Source organism: Pan paniscus, chromosome 9 (assembly GCF_029289425.2).
Source record: "Pan paniscus chromosome 9, NHGRI_mPanPan1-v2.0_pri, whole genome shotgun sequence".
Taxonomy (NCBI): Eukaryota; Metazoa; Chordata; class Mammalia; order Primates; family Hominidae; genus Pan; species Pan paniscus.
Window position 1 is genome coordinate 65,545,028 of NC_073258.2, and position 22,025 is coordinate 65,567,052.

General features: G+C 52.9%; 1 protein-coding gene and 1 long non-coding RNA gene across 4 annotated transcripts; one reads left to right on the forward strand and one right to left on the reverse strand.

Moving 5' to 3' along the window:
• Positions 1-161: 161 nt before the first annotated feature.
• Positions 162-3,821, forward strand: PRDX5 (peroxiredoxin 5). Of its 3 annotated transcripts, XM_003828569.5 has the most exons (6): positions 283-453; positions 1,795-1,929; positions 2,720-2,851; positions 2,924-2,962; positions 3,066-3,127; positions 3,596-3,821. In XM_003828569.5, the coding sequence occupies exons 1-6, from the start codon at positions 283-285 to the stop codon at positions 3,699-3,701; spliced, it is 645 nt and encodes a 214-aa protein (XP_003828617.1). In that variant the 3' UTR covers positions 3,702-3,821. The 3 variants fall into 3 exon arrangements, with proteins under 3 accessions (XP_008952227.1, XP_003828617.1, XP_024786411.1); XM_008953979.6 differs by lacking the exon at positions 1,795-1,929 and having other exon boundaries at positions 162-453; XM_024930643.4 differs by lacking the exons at positions 1,795-1,929; positions 2,720-2,851.
• A 1,571-nt stretch (positions 3,822-5,392) lies between these two features.
• On the reverse strand, positions 5,393-22,020 carry LOC117974940 (uncharacterized). Its single transcript, XR_004665109.3, has 3 exons — positions 21,842-22,020; positions 9,491-9,543; positions 5,393-7,349 (listed from the first exon to the last, which is right to left on the reverse strand). It is a non-coding gene; the product is annotated as an uncharacterized LOC117974940 (long non-coding RNA).
• Between the last annotated feature and the right edge of the window lie 5 nt (positions 22,021-22,025).

Below are 22,025 nucleotides of genomic sequence, written 5' to 3' on the forward strand. Positions count from 1 at the left end.
TAGGCCCATGGAAGCCGAGCCGCACCTCATTCCTATATGCAAATTAGCTGCTCCAGTGCCGAAAGCTCCGCCCCATTTGTAGTTGCGTCGGCTGTCCAGCCCCCAGTGCAAACGAGGCGTGGGTCCCGGAAGCTCTGTTCTGCGGGTGGCCGCTCGCGCCTGCGCAGTGGAGGCGGCCCAGGCCCGCCTTCCGCAGGGTGTCGCCGCTGTGCCGCCAGCGGTGCCCCGCCTGCTGCGGTGGCACCAGCCAGGAGGCGGAGTGGAAGTGGCCGTGGGGCGGGCATGGGACTAGCTGGCGTGTGCGCCCTGAGACGCTCAGCGGGCTATATACTCGTCGGTGGGGCCGGCGGTCAGTCTGCGGCAGCGGCAGCAAGACGGTGCAGTGAAGGAGGGTGGGCGTCTGGCGGGGTCCGCAGTTTCAGCAGAGCCGCTGCAGCCATGGCCCCAATCAAGGTGACCGCTGGCCCGGCCGGGCCTGACATCCCCCACTACCCTCATGGCAATCCCCGTCCCGCTGGTCTGAGAGTATCGCCTTATTTCCTGCCTGCCAGACCCCTCCCCGCCGCCCGCCCGGCTCATCCCTTCAGAAGGCCCTCGTGGCTGCCCACCTTTCTCGCCAATCGTGGGGGCCTCACCTCCCGGGACAGTCCCGAGGCATTGTGTTTTTTGTTTTTTGTTTTTTTTTTGAGACGGAGTCTTTCTGTGTCGCCCAGGCTGGAGTGCAGTGACGCAATCTCTGCTCACTGCAGCCTCCGCCTCCCGGGTTCAAGCGATTCTACTGCCTCAGCCTCCTGAGTAGCTGGGACTACAGATGCGAGCCACCACGCCCGGCTATTGTATTTTTAGTAGAGACGGGATTTCACCCCGTTGTTCAGATTGGTCTCGAACTCCTGACCTCAGGTGAACCCCCCCGCCTCGGCCTCCCGAAGTGCTAGGATTACAGGTGTGAGACACCACTCCGGCCTGATTTCCCCTATCTTCTGAAACAGCTGTCCCTTAGCGCCCCCGCGGGGGCTTCCCCCATCCCACTCCACGACCTCCCCTCCCCCCATGGCGAATTCCCACCTTTTTGTCTTGTCTTTCACTCACTTCCTGGAACCGTCCCCAGGGCCTTGGACCTTCCCCCTTCTCCTCCCAAACCTTGTGAGACCCCATTCCCTTTCTACTTCATCCTGCTCTCAACCTTTGGGCTCCTCAGAGGCCCTCACCTCTGACTCTCTCTCCCTACCCACTCTGGTCCCATGAAGCCCTCAAGTACTCTGGGGATGGATCCTTCCCCCTTCAAAAGATTCCTTCTTTTGTTCTACACCTCCTGGGTGTAGGGGCCTGGACACCCTCCCCCAACGTTCCACCTGCCGCTGCCCTTCCTCTTCCTCCTCCTGAGGGTGGGACCCTCAGACCTGGCCAAGATCCTCTCCCTCCATGTTGTCAGGGATTCCTCCTCACCCCCAAATACAGCCCTCTAGCCCCTGTCCATTTTATTCCACTCCTTTCCTGTAACCTAGACAGCATGTTATGCAACCCTTTGCGACACATGGGGAAACCTTCCCTCCCTTTCTCTGTTGTCACCAATGGCCCCTTAAGAGGAGCAGGGCCACCGTGAAACTTGGAGGATATGGGGTAACCCAGTGGGAGCGGGCAGGGAGGGCCCTTGGAAACTGACAGGGCTGGAGTATCCTGCTGGGTTTCAGCCCCGGTTCCTGCAGGCACAGCTGCCAGGCTCTCTGTTCACCTTCCTGCCTCTGGTTTGCCCCGGCTCCCTCACCCCACTTACCCTGGAGTCCTTCCTTCTAGGTGGGAGATGCCATCCCAGCAGTGGAGGTGTTTGAAGGGGAGCCAGGGAACAAGGTGAACCTGGCAGAGCTGTTCAAGGGCAAGAAGGGTGTGCTGTTTGGAGTTCCTGGGGCCTTCACCCCTGGATGTTCCAAGGTGAGGCCCTTCCCCTTCTGAAGATCAGGACCTGGGATCTTTTGTGTTGCTCTTAAGTCCTCCACATAGTCCTGATAGGACTCCTAAAAAGCATTTCAGTGCCATCAGAAAACAAGTAGAGCTGGGTAGAGCTGGGCGCGGTGGCTCACGCCTGTAATCCCAGCACTTTGGGAGGCCAAGGCGGGTGGATCACGAGGTCAGGAGTTCAAAACCAGCCTGGCCAAGATGGTGAAACCCTGTCTGTACTAAAAATGCAAAAAAATCAGCCGGACATGGTGGCGGGCGCCTGTAATCCCAGGTACTGGGGAGGCTGAGGCAGAGAATTGCTTGAACCCAGGAGGCGTAGGTTGCAGTGAGTGGAGATCGTGCCTCTGCAGTCCAGCCTGGGTGAAAGAGCGAGACTCCGTCTCAAAATAAAAAAAAAAAAAGAAAACAAGTAGAGACTGCAAAAAGGGAACAGTACCAGGAATGTTGGAGAAAAACATACTACAATTAAATCCAACACCCCTGTTGGTCCTGCTAAATGACAGGCACTGTGGAAGGTGCTTGGGACTCAGATAAATAAAACATAGATCTGCCCATGGAAAGTTCACGTCTGGACCATAAGGCATTAGGTTTCATTCTGAGCTTCCTAATGGCCAAGGCAAAAAGGAAATAGAATGGTTTGGACAGCTCTCCTTGTCTGATCAAAGGTGTTGAGGCAGAGCACTGAGGAGGGCCTGGAGATAACGGGTGGGCTGGGGGTCAGATGCAGTTATCCCTTTGCCGACTGTTTGTTCCCCTTCCTCAGACCCACCTGCCAGGGTTTGTGGAGCAGGCTGAGGCTCTGAAGGCCAAGGGAGTCCAGGTGGTGGCCTGTCTGAGTGTTAATGATGCCTTTGTGACTGGCGAGTGGGGCCGAGCCCACAAGGCGGAAGGCAAGGTGAGGTGCGGGGCCTGCAGGGAGTCAGGACCAGGTAGGATATTCTTCTTGTGACCTTTACTTTCTCTGCAGGTTCGGCTCCTGGCTGATCCCACTGGGGCCTTTGGGAAGGTGAGTGTTCCCCTGACCGCCACAGGGACATGGCAGTGCGGGGAGCAGTGGGGGCCCTTGGCCTCTTCAAGGATTTCTGACACTTTTCTCTGTCTCTTCTTAGGAGACAGACTTATTACTAGATGATTCGCTGGTGTCCATCTTTGGGAATCGACGTCTCAAGAGGTAAAAGTGGAGAGTCCTCTGTGGAGAGAGTCCTCTGTGGGAGAGAGTCCTCTGTGGAGAGGGTCCTCTGTGGGAAGAGTCATCTGTGGGGGAGAGTCCTCTGTGTGGGAGAGTCGTCTGTGGGGAGAGTCCTGTGTGGGGAGAGTCCTCTGTGGAGAGAGTCCTCTGTGGGGGAGAGTCCTGTGTGGGGGAGAGTCCTCTGTGGGGAGAGTCCTCTGTGTGGAGAGAGTCCTGTGTGGGAGAGAGTCCTGTGTGGGAGAGAGTCCTGTGTGGGGGAGAGTCCTCTGTGGGGAGAGTCCTCTGTGTGGAGAGAGTCGTGTGTGGTGGTGAGTCCTCTGTGGGGGAGAGTCCTCTGTGGGGGGAGTCCTCTCTGGAGTTCTCTTGGGCCCCTGGCTGTTCACTGCCTGTCTCCATGCCCAGTCTCCAAGCCCAGGCTGATGCAGCTGGCTGGGCCCCTCTTTCCGGCAGGTTCTCCATGGTGGTACAGGATGGCATAGTGAAGGCCCTGAATGTGGAACCAGATGGCACAGGCCTCACCTGCAGCCTGGCACCCAATATCATCTCACAGCTCTGAGGCCCTGGGCCAGATTACTTCCTCCACCCCTCCCTATCTCACCTGCCCAGCCCTGTGCTGGGGCCCTGCAATTGGAATGTTGGCCAGATTTCTGCAATAAACACTTGTGGTTTGCGGCCATCTCCTTGGTTATGAATGGCTGTTTCGCTGAGCGCCAGGCATTCTGGCATCATCACAGACTGGGTGAGAATGGTGAGGGCGCAGATGGGCTGAAAGGGAGAATGTAGGGGGTCCTGGCTTAATTAAGGGGGAGCTAGGGAGGGCCTTTCAAGGGAGGTTTTTTTTTTTTTTTTGAGACAGTTTCACTCTGTCCCCTAGGCTGGAGTGCAGTGGCATGATCTCGGCTCACCACAACCTCTGCCTCCCAGGTTCAAGCGATTTTCCTGCCTCAGACTCCCCAGTAGATGGGATTACAGGTGTCTGCCACCACGCCCGACTAAGTTTTTGTATTTTTGGTAGAGACAGGCTTTCACCATGTTGGCCAGGCTGGTCTCGAACTCCTGACCTCAGGTGATCACCCGCCTCCACCTCCCAAAGTGCTGGGATTACAGGTGTGAGCCACTGTGCCCAGCCTTGAGGCAGGTGTTACTGAGCACTGAGAAGGAGCCAGCAATCTGAAGAGGAAGGGAAGAAGCGCTCCCCACAGAGGCAGCACAGAGGGCGAGGCCTGGCCGATGGCATGTGGCGCACAGTGTGGCCTTTGTACCTGCTCTCTGGGTGCTGCCTGATGCCATTTAGTCTGGAAACCCCATGGCGGGAAGCTTGGCTCCCAGCATTCCTGCCGGGGCCCAGCCCCACCATCCTTTCAGACTTGACCCCCTCCTGGGCACACCCTCATCCCAGGAAGAGCTCAGGTCACTTTAGGACCGTCTGATGGACAGGGAGAGGGGCTCTGGCACAGCACTTGCTCATTCCAGGAGGGCTCCCTGGGGGAAGAGTCTAGGTGAGCTGTGGAGGGGAGAAGATGCTGGTGAGGCCTGACCAGCGGTGGCTGGGTGTGAGGGGCCTCGAGTGGGGACACCAGCAGGGTGTGGGGATGGGGGCCATTGCCACGGCAGGCCCTGCTCCTGGGCCTCTGCCCCTTGGTGCAGGGAAGCCACGCCTGTGATGGTGAGGTCCCACTGCGTGGAGTCTAGGGGGCCTCTGTGCCCTGCGCGATGCTGACTGCCTGCCCACCCCAGGTGTGGTAACAGCCCTCACAAGAATTGGTGAGGTGTGGACTGCTGCTGCCTCTCAGCCACCTACAGGGAGTCCGCATTCCATCACCGCGTGGAGCTGCCCTGCCATGAACCACATCAATACCTGGTTCCCGGGCACTTCCTGCGTAGTGGTCCCCAGGGGCCAGCCCCCACTGCTGACTCAGGCAGGCCACACTCTTGAGAGGTCAGGGAGAAGGTCAAAGCAGGGCCTCATAGAGCAAATGACCCTTGAGGCAGTGGGAGTGGCGCCTCAAGTGGGAGGCGGAGGGAGGCCCATAGCCCTAGGGGTGAGAGCCCCATAGCCCTAGGGGTGAGCCCCATAGCCCTAGGGGTGGAGGGTGGGACAATCCCATGCTGCCGCAGCAAGGTGGGTAGCAGGAGTAGGGGGGGAATGTTGGGGACAAGAGAGGATGCCTGGAGGTCAGTGGGCTCTCTGAAGCTGATGAGCAGCTTGCCTTCCACCCTACAGGCACCTTGGCCATGGGCTACGGTGTGCAGCCCCCAAGCTGGGAGGCTGGGAGAGGCACCAGATGGGCAGCAGGGAGCAGGACCCATGACGACAGCAATGCCCAGGAGGTGGAGGTGGGCATGTGTTGGGAGGGAGGGTGCATCCAGGGAGCTGCTTGCTGAAGGTGGAGGGGCTGGGTGCTTGTGGTCACGTCTGTGAGAACAGACACTCAGTAGGAGGGGAGCCAGCCTCCCTGCCCAGGGTTGCAGGTGCTCAGCCTACCCGAGTCGTGCTGCCCACCAACCTCTGTCACTGTGGTTCTCTCCCACAACCTGCCACCCCTTCAGGGGTCCCAGGTGGGGGCAGGGAAGGAGGCTGACTGCACCTCGAGCTGCCCTGGTAAACTGCCTGCCTCTCCTCTCCTGCCAAACTCGGGGGTACAGTGTTGTCCTCATGGACACGCATAGCACAAAGCCCCTTTCTTTCCCGGATACCACCTCTTTATCCTCTCATCATACAAATGAGAAAACAGACATGGAGCTTCCTACAGGGCACCTGTGAGCTAATGAGTGTCTCCATTAGTAAATAGGGGGTGGTGGTAGCAAATAGCCCACCCCACTGGCTGTGCACCCCACGCTACCCAGGCAGCTCCCTGCTATCGGGGAAGCCCAGCTCCGTCTCTGTCACTCTGCTGCCTGTTTCCTCTGCTCCTGGGCTATTATCTGGGCTGGCTGAGGCCAAGCAAGGCCTCTAGAGGAAGTGTCCCCTCCAAGGTCCGTTGCCACTGGCTGGGCCTCTAGGAAGGGTTTAGGGGGCTTCCAGGGCTGGGGTGGCCCTCTAGGACAGCCTGGTGTGGGTGGCGGTGGGGCTGTGGCCTCAGTGGCCCTGACTGCTGAGCATGTGGCTGAGCTTGCTGGAGTGAGGACGTCCTTGGGTGGGGGCACGGAGGACTGGCCCTGGAAGCTGCTCCAGGCCCTGGAGGGCCCAAGATTAAACAGCACCTGGCAAGAGAACCTTGCATAGCTGTCTCCAGGTTGGACAGGTGGGGCTTCAGGCCTGGAGATAAGGGCAGACCAGGCCACGGTGTCCTGGACCAGAGAGCCCTGGACATCTGGGCTGCACCTGGCAGAGCTGTGCCTGTGGCCTTCCTGGGCTGTTGGTGGCCAAAAGACCAATGTTAAAAAACATAACAGGCCAGGCGGGGTGGCTTACACCTGTAATCCTAGCACCGTGGGAGGCCAAGGCAGGTGGATCATTTTAGGTCAGGACTTTGAGACTAGCCTGGCCAACATGGAGAAATCTCATCTCTACTAAAAATACAAAAATTACTCGGGCATGGTGGCGCATGTCTGTAATCCCGGCTACTGGGGAGGGAGGCTGAGGCAGGAGAATTGCTTGAACCTCGGAGGTGGAGGTTGCAGTGAGCCGAGATCGCGCCACTGCATGCCAGCCTGGGACACAGAGCAAGAGTCTGTCTCAAAAAAAAAAAAAAAAAAGCAAAGAAGCTGAAACATCCACCCAACACATGCCCCAGTGAAACTCACTTGCCTGTCCTAGCATGCCCAAGGCCATAGCAACTCAGACCAGAAGGCCAAGGGTGTTACTCAGCATCAGTGGTTCTGGGCCTTCCTGGGTCTAGAGTCCCTTTGAAACGCAGCTGAACAGACCCCAACATGAGCCTGAAGAGTGTTGACCTAAAAGGAAGAAGCCTAGGCAAAATTAATATCAGCGGAGACTTTATTTGGGCCAAGCTTGAGGATTGCATCCCAGGAGCACAGATTCAAGTTGCCCTGAATATACACTCCGATTAGCAGCAGTTGAAATGGATTTTAAAAGGACAAGAGAGTTCCTGAGTTGTTTACTAAGAATTTACATTAAAATAACAAACTGGCTGGCTGCAGTGGCTCAGGCCTGTAATCCCGGTTCCTCTGGCAGCTGAGGTGGAAGCATTGATTCAGGCCAGTTTGAGACCAGCTTGGACAACATAGCAAGACACCGTCCCTACAAAATAAATAAATAAATAAATAAGTAAATATATAAATAAGTTGTCATAGTGCATGCCTGTGGTCCTAGCTACTCAGGAGGCTGAGGCAGGAGGATTGCTTGACACCAGGAGTTGGACACTGTAGTGAGTTATAATCGTGCCACTACCCTCCAGCCTGGGTGACAGAGCGAGACCTTGTCTCTAAAAAAATAAAAATAGGCCGGGTGTGGTGGCTCACACCTATAATCCCAGCACTTTGGGAGGCTGAGGTGGGCGGATCACCTGAGGTCGGGAGTTCGAGACCAGCCTAACCAACATGGAGAAACCCCGTCTCTACTAAAAATACAAAATTAGCCAGGTGTGGTGGCTCATGCCTGTAATCCCAGCTACTCGGGCGGCTGAGGCAGAAGAATCACTTGAACCCGGGAGGCGGAGGTTTTGGTGAGCCAAGATCTCACCACTGCACTCCAGCCTGGGCAACAAGAGCCAAACTCTGTCTCAAAAAAAAAAAAAAAAAACCCAAAACAAAAACAACTAAATAAAAATAAATTAGTGACACCCCGTCTCTAAAATAATTGGGTGGGTGTGGTAGCACGTGCCTATAGTTCGAGCTACTCCAGAGGCTGAGTTGGGAAAATCACTTGAGCCCAGGAGGCCAAGACTGCAGTGAGTTATGATTATGCCACTGCACTCCAGCCTGGGTAATAGAGCAAGACCCTGCCTCAAAAAAAAAAAAAAAAAAAAAGGCTCAATAAAAGGTTATTTGAAAGATAAAAATCAGGCCAGGCATGGTGGCTCACGCCTGTAATCCCAGCACTTTGGGAGGCTGAGGTGGGCGGATCACCTGAGGTCAGGAGTTTGAGACCAGCCTGGCCAACATGGTGAAACCCCATCTCTACTAAAAATACAAAATTAGCCAGGCATGGTGGCGCCATGCCTGTAGTCCCAGCTACTTGGGAGGCTGAGACAGGAGAATTACTTGAACCTGGGAGGCAGAGGTTGCAGTGAGTCGAGATCACGCCATTGCACTCCAACCTGGGCAACAGAATGAGTCTTACCACAACCTCCGCTTCCCGGGTTCAAGCGATTCTCGTGCCTCAGCCTCCTGAGTAACTGGGACTACAGGCACGTGCCACCATGCCCGGCTACTTTTTGTATTTTTTAGTAGAGATGGGGTTTCATTATGTTGGCCAGGCTGGTCTTGAACTCCTGACCTCGTGATCTGCCCGCCTCAGCCTCACAAAGTGCTGGGATTATACGTGTGAGCCACCGCGCCTGGCCTATCAGGGGAGTTTTCAATAGGTCCTAAGGGAGTCAAGTCTGGGTTTCTGAGACAAAGAAAAGGTTGGAGGGGTCCTGGTGTTCCTGGCCTAGATCAGGCTTGGGCTGCAGCCATGAAGGTGCTGTGATCAGGGGCAGTGGAGGCTGCTGGCCCCAAAGGGACACACTCTACTGGGCGTGGTTGGGGGTTGGTGACACAAGCATTGAGAAGTGACAGCAGATAGTGCAATGTGTGCATGGGTATAACTTCTGGAGAAGTTCAGGTAACATCTATGCGAAGGCACAGATTCTTGGTGTTAACGAGCATGCATATTGGCCTGCCATGTGATTATATTTGTATCATCAACTCGCACTCCTGGAGTTGGGAATCATGTCTTTTTACTTAACACAGGTAAGGAGCCCTGCTCAGGATGGGAAACACAGATAATACTTAACACGTTTTGGGAAGGAGTAAAGAAGTGAAGGCCAGGCGTGGTAGCTCACGCCTGTAATCCCAGCACTTTGGGAGGCAGAGGTGAGCGGATCACCTGAGGTCCGGAGTTCGAGCCCAGCCTGACCAACATGGAGAAACCCCGTCTCTACTAAAAATACAAAATTAGCAGGGCGTGGTGGTGCATGCTTGTAATCCCAGCTACTCAGGAGGCTGAGGCAGGAGAATCGCTTGAACCTGGGAGGTGGAGATTGCAGTGAGCTGAGATTGTGCCATTGTCTGGGCAACAAGAGCAAAACTCCATCTCAAAACAAAATAACACAACACAACAACAACAACAAAAAAAGGCTTAGCTCACAGGTATGCACTAGAGAGGTTGAGCTAGTATGCTAGCTGTGTGATTATTCCTTCTGTCTTGCTGCTCTGCCATTTTAAACACATCTTTACCTTATGATCCACTGTGGCTGCTTGAGTTCCAGCCATCACATTCATCGTCCAGCCTGCAGGAAGGAGGAAATGAAGAACAGAAGATAAAAGGCCCATGCCAGCTGTCTGTCAAGAAGCTTTTTCTGGAAGCTGTCATATATCCCTTCCACTTACATCTCACTGGACAGAACTTAGTCACATGGTCATACTAGCTGCAAAGGAAGCTGAGAAGTATCAACTTCATTCCAGGGTGCCATGTGTCTAAATTAAAAATTATGAGTTTTTTTAGTCAGGGAGAGAGAGAGAAAGGATATTGGGTGGACAGCAAGCAGTGTGGCCACACAGGGATCACCTCTGAGAAGAGGGACCTTTGAGGTTCCATGCCTCCCAGGAGATGCCCACTTCCCTGCCTTTCCGGTCAGCCATGGAAGGGCATGGTTAATACGAAGCTGGCCCAGATCCACGTGTGGTCCCCTCATCTCCCCAGTGACTTCTCTCCAAGCCTCTGTCCCCATTCCCTGCAACCTTGGTCACCAAAGTCACCCTGATTCCCAATTGTGGGTCCTCCAATCTCTTCCCTTTCAGCATCTACCAGACAATGTTCCCCGCTGGGATGCCCCTGCCCAGATCACTCTAACCTTCAGGGCCCCAAGTCAGTTTCACTGCTGAGGACAACAGCCCTCTTTCCTGGTTCCCTGTCCCTTTCCTGAATTAGTTTCTGCGGGAACTGAGCCACATGGTTTGGCTTCATCAAAGATAGATTTGCCAAATTGACATACAATTCACATATCATAAAATTCAGCCTGTAAAATTGTACAAAGGCTAGGCGTGGTGGCTCATGCCTGTAATCCCAGCACTTTGTGGGGGTGAAGGGGAATGCTTACTTGAGTCCAGGAGTTTGAGACCAGTCTGGGCAATATAATGAGACCTTGTCTCTCTTTTTTTTTTTAAAGTGTACAAGTCGGTTGTTTTCAATATATTCACCGAGTTGTGCAACCATCACCACTAAGGCACAGGCGGATCTTTTTTTTTTTTTTTTTTGAGATGGAGTCTTGCTCTGGCACAATCTCGGCTCACTGCAAGCTCTGCGTCCCGGGTTCATGCCATTCTCCTGCCTCAGCCTCCTTAGTAGCTGGGACTACAGGCGCCCGCCACCACGCCCGGCTAATTTTTTGTATTTTTAGTAGAGACGGGGTTTCACCATGTTAGCCAGGATGGTCTCGATCTCCTGACCTCGTGATCCGCCCGCCTTGGCCTCCCAAAGGCCTCCCGGCCTTTTTTTTTTTTTTTTTTTTTGAGACAGGGTCTCATTCTGTCACCCAGGCTGGAGTGCAGTGGCACAATCTCGGCTCACCACCAGCCTCTACCTCCTGGGTTCAAGTGATCTTCCTACCTCAGTCTCCCTAGTAACTGGGACTACAGGCATGAACCACCATGCTCAGATAATTTTTGATTTTTTTGGTAGAGACAAAGTCTCTCTGTGTTGCCTGGGCTGGTCTCAAACTCCTCTGCTCAAGTGATCCTCCTGCCTTGGCCTCCCAAAGTGCTGGGATTACAGGCATGAGACACTATGCCCGACCCTAAGACAGATCTTTAATCTCAGTGACTTCTCACCAAAAGAAGCTGCTTTTCTCCTCTGAGCATTGCAATTCTCATGTCATTATGAGTGGCCCAATCAGGTGTTCAGAGGTTCCAGTTGCTCACCTATGTCTCCTCACAGTCACATAGGTATCTTCCCTTCAGTGCCTCTTTGCTGAAAATCATCTCTGCACCAGGCACTGTGCGAGGCTCTGGGGATACAGCAGTGAATATGCCGTGCATGGGCCCTGCAGGCACCAGGTACCAGGTGGGAAGGGTGTTCCAGGGGCGGGAACGCCACTGCTAAGGTCTGCAGGCCAGGAAGATGAGGGAGGTCTGGGCTGAGCAGTGGTGAGGATGGAGATGGGATATTGCCCGCAAGCTGTGGCTCGCGTGGTTTATCTTGGTGGAGAGCTGGGTGTTTCCAGTGTTTGGCTGGGGCAGCTTCCAGCTTTGGACACACTTCTATTTTTGTTTCCTCTTGGGCTCCTTCTACAGGGCTTATTCCCAAACGCTGGAGTGCTGGGTCAAAGGGCTCCGGGGTTTTATTGGTCTCAGGAAATTCTGAGACCGTGCTGACTTGTACGCTTTTAGAGAGTGAATTTTATGACATGTGAATTGTATGCCAATTTGGCAAATCTATCTTTGATGAAGCTGACCAGTGTGGCCCAGTTCCCACATGGAACAATTCAGGGCAGGGACAGGGAGCCAGGTGTGAGGGCTGTTGCCTCTGAGCCACCTGTGACCTGTGCTGTGTTCTCTGCTGCAGTTGCCAACTAGAGTTGAGTTTTACCTTTTGGATTTATTTTTTGCCAGTTTAATGGATGTTTAATGGCACCTCGGAGCTGTCTTTAATGTGTGTCTTTAATTACGAGGGCAACTGGCAGCCACGGGGCTTGGCCCTGGATTTCCACCTTGTTTCCTAATTGGATGCTGGGCTCCAGCCTTGCTGTCCCACCCGACAGCAACAAGGAGTGGAGTGGAGCTGGGTGCAGTGGCTCGCGCCTGTAATCCCAGCACTTTGGGAGGCCGAGGCGGGTGGATCACCTGAGGTCGGGAGTTCGAGACCAGCCTGACCAACATGGAGAAACCCTGTCTCTACTAAAAATACAAAATTAGCTGGTCGTGGTGGCGCTTGCCTGTAATCCCAGCTATGTGGGAGGCTGAGGCAGGAGAATTGCTTGAACCCAGGAGGCAGAGGTTGCAGTGAGCTGAGATCGAGCCACTGCACTCCAGCCTGGGTAAGAGCAAGACTCTGTCTCCAAAAACACAAAACAAAACACAAAGGAATGGAGTGGAGGAGGTGGCGGGGAGCAGGGGGTGGAGGGTGGGGTGGGGTTGTGGGTAGAGTGGGGCTGGGAGACCGCGAGCTTTTAGCGCCAGAGGAGGACTGAGATTTCAGCCTCAGCTGCCCTACTTGCCCCCATTCCCTTCTGAGCTGCACTTTCCTGGCCTCTGAAATAAGAGTTCATTTGTTCAAAAACATAAAAAAAAAAAAACCTGCCTTCAGTATCTTGGCTCTGCCACTTCCTGGCTGTGTGGTCTTAAGCAAGTGACTTAACCTCTCTGGGCATCAATTTTTTTCATTGTAAAGTGGGGATAACCAATAGATCCTGCATTTTTTTTTTTTTTTAGATGGAGTCTCTCTGTCGCCCAGGCTGGAGTGCAGTGGCGCAATCTCGGCTCACTGCAAGCTCCGTCTCCCGGGTTCACGCCGTTCTCCTGCCTCAGCCTCCCGAGTAGCTGGGACTACAGGTGCCCGCCACCGTGCCCGGCTAATTTTTTTTTTTTTTTTGTATTTTTAGTAGAGACGGGATTTCACCGTGGTCTTGATCTCCTGACCTTGTGATCTGCCCACCTTGGTCTCCCAAAGTGGTGGGATTACAGGTGTGAGCCATCGCGCCCGGCCAGCTCCTGTATTTTACAGCTGAGGAGGGGATTAAGTGATTGAGATGTGGGAAGTGCTTAGAATGGAGCCCAGCAGAGATCAGTGGGCAGCGGACGTCGGTGCTCTCATGGACCCAGTGGGCTCAGCACTGCGCTCTCTGCACTGCAGTCATGGGTGAGCCCATGATGGCTTCCACTTGACAGGGGAGCAGGCAAAGCAAGCACGCGAAGGTGCCGGGTGGCCATGGAGTGGAACCCTGCTGTGGGAGGAGGATGGGGGCTGCTTTACAAGAGAAAGGACTTTTCTTTTCTTTTCGTTTGTTTTTTGAGACAGGGTCTCACTTTGTCACCCAGGCTGGAGTGCAGTGGTGTGATCACAGCTCACTGTAGCCTTGAACTCCTGGGCTCAAGTGATCCTTCTGCCTCAGCCTCCCTTGTTGCTGGGATGACAGGTGTGCTCCATCATGTGAGGCTAATTTTTGGATTTTTTTGTAGAGATGAGGTCTCACCATGTTGTCCAAGTTGGTCTTGAACCCCTGGGCTCAAGCAATCCTCTTGCCTCAGCCTCACAAAGTGCTGGGATTACAGGTGTGAGCTACCATGCCAGGTCATGAAAGGACTTTTCTGAGAAAGGGACAGTTGAGAGACCAGTATGGGATAAGGGGAAAGGGTGTGTGTGTGCGTGTGTGTGAGTGTGAATGTGTGTGAGCATGTGTGAATGTGTGTAAGCATGTGTGAATGTGCATGCGTGTGAGCATGTGTGAATGTGTGTGTGTAGGGAGTTGGGGAGTGTGTGACTCAGACATGTTGAGCTCCAAGTTGAGTGGTCGGCGATGCAAAGGTGCCGAGTGGGGGAGAGCGATTGAGGAACCAGCGTGGCCAGAGTGGAGGAGAGGAGGAAGGATGAGGTCAGGGTGGTGAGGCGGCGCCTCTCCACGGCCTTGAAGGTCATGGTGAGCTGCTGAGTCAACTCAGGGAGAAGCCACTGGAGAGCTTTAAGCCCGGCATGGCCGTGAGCCAGGCAGTTTCTGAATGACTCCTTCAGTGCTGGGTGGATGCCCCCTGGAGGAGGATTCGTGCCTGCACCCCAGCATGGCTTGGAGGCACAGGGTGAGGCACAGCAAGTGCCCCCCTGGAGCATGGGAGTGCCCGGGGAGAACAGGAAGGGAGAGCCGGCCTGGTGTCAGGTAGTGGGGGCTGGGCTGGGCCTCACTCTACAGTAGCGGGACCCCAGGCTGCGCAGTCTGCACTCTGAGTCACGGGGCACCTGGACGGGCACTGGGCAAATGGCCCTGGGCCCCACCCTTCCTGGCTCTGGCTTCCCACTGCCTCCTGCCACCTGGGTAGCTCTTTGGGACCACTCCCCTGGGCATTACTGCTAACTCCACCTCCACTATTTCACCCTCAAGTGGTGGGTGGGGAGACGACCCCTTCTCAGACACTTGGGTGGGAAGGAGGGGGACCCCGAAGATCTAGCAACAGAGGGTCAGCTGCCCAGAAGGCTTTGGAGGCTGTTTTTTGTTTTTTGAGACTGGGGCCCTGAATTATCTGCTTAGAGAGCTGGGCCCCAGCCAGGCCGCTGGGGTGCCAGGCGGAGCTCCGGGGCTGCCTGCAGCAGGGAGAAAGCCTCACTCTGACCTGGCTCTGGTTGGCTCAGGGCTCTTGCTGGATCTGGGCCCCCACCTGCCCTGGCCTCCTTGGCTTCCCCTTCCGCCCAAACCCCAGAGCCCTCCTGCTTCTGGCCTTTGAGACTGAACCAGAGCTAGCTAAAAAATTCGAACCCAGGCCGGGAGCGGTGGCTCACGCCTGTAATCCCAGCACTTTGGGAGGCTGAAGAGGGTGGATCACCTGAGAGGTCAGGAGTTCCAGACCAGCCTGGCCAACGTGGTGAAACCCCCGTCTCTACTAAAAATACAAAAATTAGCCAGGTGTAGTGGCGCACGCCTGTAATCCCAGCTACTCTGGAGGCTGAGACAGGAGAATCACTTGAACCTGGGAGGCGGAGGTTGCAGTGAGCTGAGATCGCGCCATTGCACTCCAACCTGGGTGACAAGAGCGAAACTCCGTCTCAAAAACCAAAATAAAACAAAACAAAAAGCCCCCCAAAATTAGAGCCTATAAGAGGACTGGGAGATGGAGTCCTTCCCAGCCCCGCCTGCGTGGATGGAGAAGCCGATTCCCTGGGGAGGAGACAGAGGCTGACTGTGCTGTCCCTCTGTCTGTCTGTCTTTCTCAGCTTCTTGCCCACCTCCGGGGTCCCCATGCTGGGCAGCAGTGGACAATGAGCCCCCCCACTTTTTTTTTTTTTGAGACAGAGTCTTGCTGTATCACCCAGGCTAGAGTGCAGTGGCACGATCTTGGCTCACTGCAACTTCCGCCTCCCGGGTTCAAGCAATTCTCCTGCCTCAGCCTCCCGAGTAGCTGGGATTATAGGCATGTACCACCATGCCCAGCTAATTTTCGTATTTTCAGTAGAGATGGAGTTTCACCATGTTGGCCAGGCTGGTCTCAAACTCCTGACCTCAAATGATCCACCTGCTTCGGCCTCCCGAATAGCTGGGATTATAGGCATGTACCACCATGCCCAGCTAATTTTTGTATTTTCAGTAGAGACAGGGTTTCACCCTGTTGGCCAGGCTGGTCTCAAACTCCTGACCTCAAATGATCCACCCGCTTCAGCCTCCCAAAGTGCTGGGATTACAGGCGTGAGCCATCGCGCCCAGCCGACACTGAGCCCCCTTAAAAGCTGCAAGGAAGAGATACCTGAGAAAGCCAGTCATTATGGCACTGTAGTCATAGCAAAATATGCGAACATTTAAAATATCCGTCAGCAGAAGGCTATTTAAATGATGACGGGATAGCCACGTGGTAAAATACTACACAGCTGTTAAAAAGGTCAAGGTTCTGAACAGAAATGAAATGGACTGCAAAATACATAGTGAAGCAAGGAAGGTGTGTGGCTGTGTATGTGGTTGCAGCCACTTGTTACAGGCTCACACATGCAGCCATTTGTATCCTCAGGAAGGACACAAGAAATTGCCTTTGGAAATGGGATGGGGACCCGGTGAAGGGATGGGAGACAATTTATTTTTTTCTCTATACTCTTATGTATTTTTTTTTTTTGGAGACGGAGTCTCCCTTTATCCTCCAGGCTGGAGTGCAGGGGAGCAATCTCGGCTCACTGCAACCTCCACCTCCCAGGTTCAAGCGATTCTCATGCCTCAGCTCCCTGCCTGGGATTACAGGCACCTGCCATCACACCTGGCTAATTTTTGTATTTTTTAGTAGAAACGGGGTTTCTCCATGTTGTCCAGGCTGGTCTTGAACTCCTGATCTTAGGTGATCTGCCCGCCTCAGTTTCCCAAAGTGTTGGGATTACAGGCGTGAGCCACGGTGTCCGGCCTCTGTGTACTCTGGATATTGGTTTTTCTTTTTCTTTTTTTTTTTTGAGACAGAGTTTCACTCTTGTTGCCCAGGCTGGAGTGCAATGGCACCATCGCGGCTCACTGCAAGCTTTGCCTCCTGGGTTCAAGCGATTCTCCTGCCTCAAGCTCCCGAGTAGCTGGGGTTACAGGCATGCACCACCACGCCTGGCTAATTTTTGTATTTTTAGTAGAGACAGGGTTTCTCCCTGTTGGTCAGGCTGGTCTCGAACTCCCGACCTCAGGTGATCTGCCCGCCTTGGCCTCCCAAAGTGCTGGGATTACAGGCGTGAGCCACCACGCCCAGCCGACATTGTTTTTTTCTTGAGACAGGATCTTGCTCTATTGCCCAAGCTGGAGTGCAGTGGTGTGATCACAACTCACTGCAGCCTTGACCTTCCTGGCTCAAGGGATCCTCTCACCTCAGCCTCCCGAGTAGCTGGGACCACAGGCACGCACCACCATGCCCAGTTAATTTTTTAGTGTTTTTGTACAGATGAGGTCTTGCTATATTGTCCAGGCTGGTCTCCAACTACTGGGCTCAAGCGATCCTCTTGCCTAGCCTCCCAAGATGCTTGGATTACAGGCATGAGCCACCACACCTGGCCTCATTCTTGACACTTTTGATCATGTGCTGTATCTGAAAAAAAATTTTAAGGGAAAAGTCCAAGGTAAAGGGACCACTTCCACCCTTTAAAGAACACCCTGAACACCTAACTGGGCCTTGGAATCCCCGGATCTCAGCGTCAGCTGATGAGCAAAGCCCCTCTCCAGCCTCCCCTCCTCCCCACAGACGCCCTCTGCCTGACTCAGCTGAGGCGAGTCAGATAACCAGATGGAGGTGCAGCCAGGCTTGTCTGGAGTGACAGATGTGAGAGCAATAGAGACATGGCCCTGCCCCTAAGGCCTGAGGAAGGGTGTGACTCAGATATTGAGCAAGACAGAGGCCCTCAGCCACCAGGAGGTGAGCCCATCACCACACTTGGCTAACCCCGTGGGAGCTGCTGGGCGCGCACAGGACAGGTGCTCCTGAGGGATGCCCGTGCGGGGGTGGGTATGCAAATAGGAACAAGCTTTGCAGAGTGGACGGATGCTTGATATTATTATTATTATTTTAATATTATAAAATACTTTATTAAAATTCAGGAAGGGTTAGGTCAGGTGTGGCTCATGCCTATAATCGCAGAACATTGGGAGGCTGAGTCACTTGAGGTCAGGAGTTTCAGACCAGCCTGGGCGATATGGTGAAAACCTCATCTCTACAAAAAATACAAAAATTAGCTGGGCGTGGTGGTGATGGGTGCCTGTAGTCCCGGGGAGGCTGAGGCATGAGAATTGGTTGAACCCAGAGGTGGAGACTGCAGTGAGCCAAGATCACGCCACTGTACTCCAGCCTGGGCGATAGAGTGAGTGAGACTCCATCTCCTCCCACCCCCAAAAAAAAGTAAAATAAAAAAGTAATAAGATTCAGGAAGGGTTAGTATTTTTAATTCAGTATATATATACATACATATATACACATACATATATACATACATATACATATATGCACACATATATACATATATACACATATATACATATATACACACATATACACACACACATATATACATATACACACACACACTCATATATATATATATATATATATATATATATATATATATATATACTTTTTTTTTTAAGACGGAGTTTTGCTTTGCTGTTGTCCCCCAGGCTGGAGTGTAGTGGCCCGATCTCGGCTCACTGCAGTCACCGCCTCTGGGTTCAAGCAATTCTCATGCCTCAGCCTCCCCAGTGACTACAGGCATCCATCACCACCACGCCTGGCTAATTTTTGTATTTTTAGTAGAGACAGGGTTTCACCATATTGGCCAGGCTGGTCTCAAACTCCTGACCTCAGGTAATCCACCCACCTCGGCCTCCCAAAGTGCAGGGATTACAGGCGTGAGCCACCGTGCCTGGCCAGGTATAGAATTTTAAAAAAACTTATATTTTAGGTTCAGGGGTACACATGCAGCTTTGTTATATGGTAAACTCATGCCACGGGGGTTTGTTGTACAGATTATTTTGTCACCCAGGTATTAAGCCCAGTATCCAATAGTTATTTTTCCTGCTCCTCTCCCTCCTCCCACTCTCCACCCTCAAGTAGGCCCCAGTGTCTGTTGTTCCCCTCTTTGTGTCCGTGTGTTCTCATCATTTATCTCCCACTTATGAGGGACAACATGCGGTGTTTGGTTTCCTGTTCCTGCATTAGTTTGCTAAGAATAATGGCCTCCAGCTCCATTCATGTCCCATGAAGAACATGATCTCTTTCTCTCTTTTCTTTTTTTTTTGAGATGGAGTTTCCCTTTTGTTGTCCAGGCTGGCTTGCAGTGGTGCGATTTCGGCTCACCGCAACCTCCGCCTCCTGGGTTCAAGCGATTCTCCTGCCTCAGCCTCCCGAGTAGCTGGGATGACAGGTGTGAGCCACCATGGCTGGCTAATTTTGTATTTTTAGTAGAGATGGGGTTTCTCCATGTTGGTCAGGCTGGTCTCGAACTCCGGACCTCAGGTGATCCGCCCGCCTCAGCATCCCAAAGTGCTGGGATTATGGGCGTGAGCCACCGTGCCCAGCCTTGATCCTTGATATCATTAATACTAAAGATAATAATCAGGTTGGGTGTGGTGGCTCACACCTGTAATCCCAGCACTTTGGGAGGCTGAGGTGGGCAGATCACCTAAGGTCGTGAGTTTGAGACCAGCCTGGCCAACATGGTGAAACCCCATCTCTACTAAAAAAAATAGAAAAATTAGGCATGGCAGCGCATGCCTGTAATCCCAGCTCTGTAGGGAGCTGAGGCAGAAGAACCGCTTGAACCCAGGAGATAGAGGCTGCAGTGAGCCGAGATTGCTCCACCACACTCCAGCGTGGGTGATAGGGCGAGACTCTGTCTCAAAAATAATAATAATAATAATAATCACCCCAGGGACATTTAATGAAGGCTTGTGCTGGGCATCAAGGCCTGGAATTCTGGCAACAACGAGAGGATCACTCCCATTTCCAGAGGTATTTCAAAAGGGCTGAACAGCTGGCTGTGCTCCTCTGCTACCAATCCTGCATGGTTTCCTGTGGCCTGGTCAAGCCCAGCTCACCTTGACTATGGGTGCCCCTTGCTCCTTGCACTCTTGCCCCACTGCCTTCTTTTATTTGGCTCTGCCACTTAAAAGCTGTGTGACCTTAGGCAAATTACTTAACCTCTCTGTTCCCTCCTCTATAAAATGGAGATAATCCATAGTCCTTATTTCACAGACTAGTCCAGAGCCAACACGTTAGTAAGTGTAAAGCACTTACAACCATGCCTAGCTCAAGGGAAGCCCGTGTTCGCTATGATGTCATTATTACGCCATATTTCATCAAATCTAAGATGTTGGCCAGATGTAGTGGTGCACGCCTGTAATCCCAGCACTTTGGGAGGTCAAGGCAAGCGGATTGCTTGAGATCAGGAGTTCAAGACCAGCCTGGGCAACATGGTGAAACCCCATCTTTACAAAAAATACAAAAATTAGTTGGGTGGATGGTGGATGTCTGTGGTCCCAGATACTGAGGAGGCTGAGGTGGGAGGATCCCTTGAGGCAGGGAAGTTGAGGCTACAGTGTGTTGTGATTGCATCACTGCACTCCAGCCTGGGTGACAGAGATCCTGTCTCAAAACAAAAAACAAAAAAAAACTAAGATGTCATTGATTATAAAAATGTCACTAAGAAAAGAGAATGCTGCCAGTTAACGATGTCCCAAGGTTCTTTCATCACTAGAATTTTTCTTTTGTATTTCTCGAAAGAGCTCTGTTTCACTTAAATGTAGATTCTCATCATATATAATTCTCATGCACACATAAAAAGGATAATAGAAGCAAAATAAATTGGTTACCATGTTCAGAAAACTCCTTCACATTTAGAGTCCAACTTGTGTGATTCATTTTTGGTCTGAGAGTCTTGATGTCTGTGTCTGCCTGCCACCTCCTTCTCTGAGTCCTTGAGAGTTCTACAGAGAGCAGTACTGCTCCAAACATTCCATAAAACAGCCATAAAACAGCCAGGCGCTCTTAAGCCAGCTTTACAATTGTGCAGATGAAGTGGAGCCGAGTTTTCACTCTGCTCTAGGAGTGTCACTGACAGGCCGGGCGCGGTGGCTCACACCTGTAATCCCAGCACTTTCAGAGGCCGGTGGATTGCCTGAGGTCAGGAGTTCGAGACCAGCCTGGCCAACATGGTGAAACCCTGTCTCTACTAAAAACACAAAAAAGCATCTGGGCGTGGTGGCAGGTGCCTATAATCCCAGCTACTCAGGTGGCTGAGGCAGGAGAATTGCTTGAACCCGGGAGACGGAGGTTGCAGTGACCCGAAATTGCACCACTACACTCCAGCCTAGGCGACAGACACAGCGAGACTCTGTCTCACCAAAAAAAAAAAAAAAAAAAAAAAAAAAAAAGGGAGTGTCACTGACAAGCCTGGTTCCCTTCCCCTGGGGTTTCCCACCATTTGAGTCCCAGGGCTAAAAAGGGTTCTGCTTGCCTCTAGGATTTCTTCCAAGCTGCTGACACTCTTCTGAAGGATTTGATGCTGGTGCTTTTCAGGTGTGGGTCCTGACAGTGATGTTGGGACGGCAGCTAGCCAGACAGCAACTGTACCATGTAAACTCACTTCAGAGGTGTAGAATGGGGGCTGCATGAGGCAGCTCATGCCGTCATCTCAGCCCTTCAGGAGGCCAAGGCGGGAGGATCACTTGAGCCCAGGAGTTCGAGACCAGCCCGGGCAACACAGCAAGACTCTGTCTGTACAAAAAACAAGCAAAATAATTAGCCAGGTGTGGTGGCACACACCCGTAGTCCCAGTTACTCAGAAGGCTGAAGTAGGAGAATTGCTTAAGCCCAGGAGGTTGAAGTTGCAGTGAGTTGTGATCTTGCAACTGCACTCCAGACTAGGTCACAGATTCAGACTCTGTCTCTTAAAAACAAAACAAAACAAAAAGTGAAACGTGAACATTAAGCATCTTGGAATAGATAAAACATGCATAATTTCCAATCTTTTTGCTGACCATGCTTCCAGCTGCCTCAGAGCAGTCGTACATTCTGTTCCTGCTGCCTGGAATACCCTCCCTTCCTTTCCACTTTGCCCTGTCAACCCAGCCATCCCTGATCTCATGCGTACTCCAGGATGCCTTCCCTGATCATCCTGCCGAGGTCAAATCCCCTCCCCTTCATAGCACCTAGTACGGCTACAACAGTCTCGAGCGTATAGAGGATGGGGTGGGGTGAGGTCACAGGAGTGATGCTCCCTTCTATCTGGGGTTCAAGGGAGGCTTCTTGGAGGAGCATCTGAACCAGGCTTCCCAGGGGATGTGGTTTGGGTAACTTTGAGAAACACTGAAGGGAAAAGAAAGAACGCTGTAGTGAGTGAAGCCTGGCATTTGGGAAGATGGGTGTGTGGGTGCCCAGACTCACCACGCAAGGCCCAGAGCCCTTTTGAGGCCCTCGAAGGTCCCAGGCTGGGGTCATCCTCTCCAGTTTCAGTTTGAGAAAACAAGGCCCAGAGAGGTGAAGGGCTGTCCGGTCATTGCCCATGGAGCCAGGGGAGCTGTGGGCCTTCCGCCGCCAACCTCTGGGCTAGCCCTGCAGAGATGCTAGG

Coding starts and splice junctions, on each gene's coding strand:
- PRDX5 (XM_003828569.5), top strand. CDS start 283: ATGGGACTAGCTGGCGTGTGCGCCCTGAGACGCTCAGCGGGCTATATA. Junction 454..1,794: donor CAGCCATGGCCCCAATCAAG/GTGACCGCTGGC, acceptor CCTTCCTTCTAG/GTGGGAGATGCCATCCCAGC. Junction 3,128..3,595: donor GGGAATCGACGTCTCAAGAG/GTAAAAGTGGAG, acceptor TCTTTCCGGCAG/GTTCTCCATGGTGGTACAGG.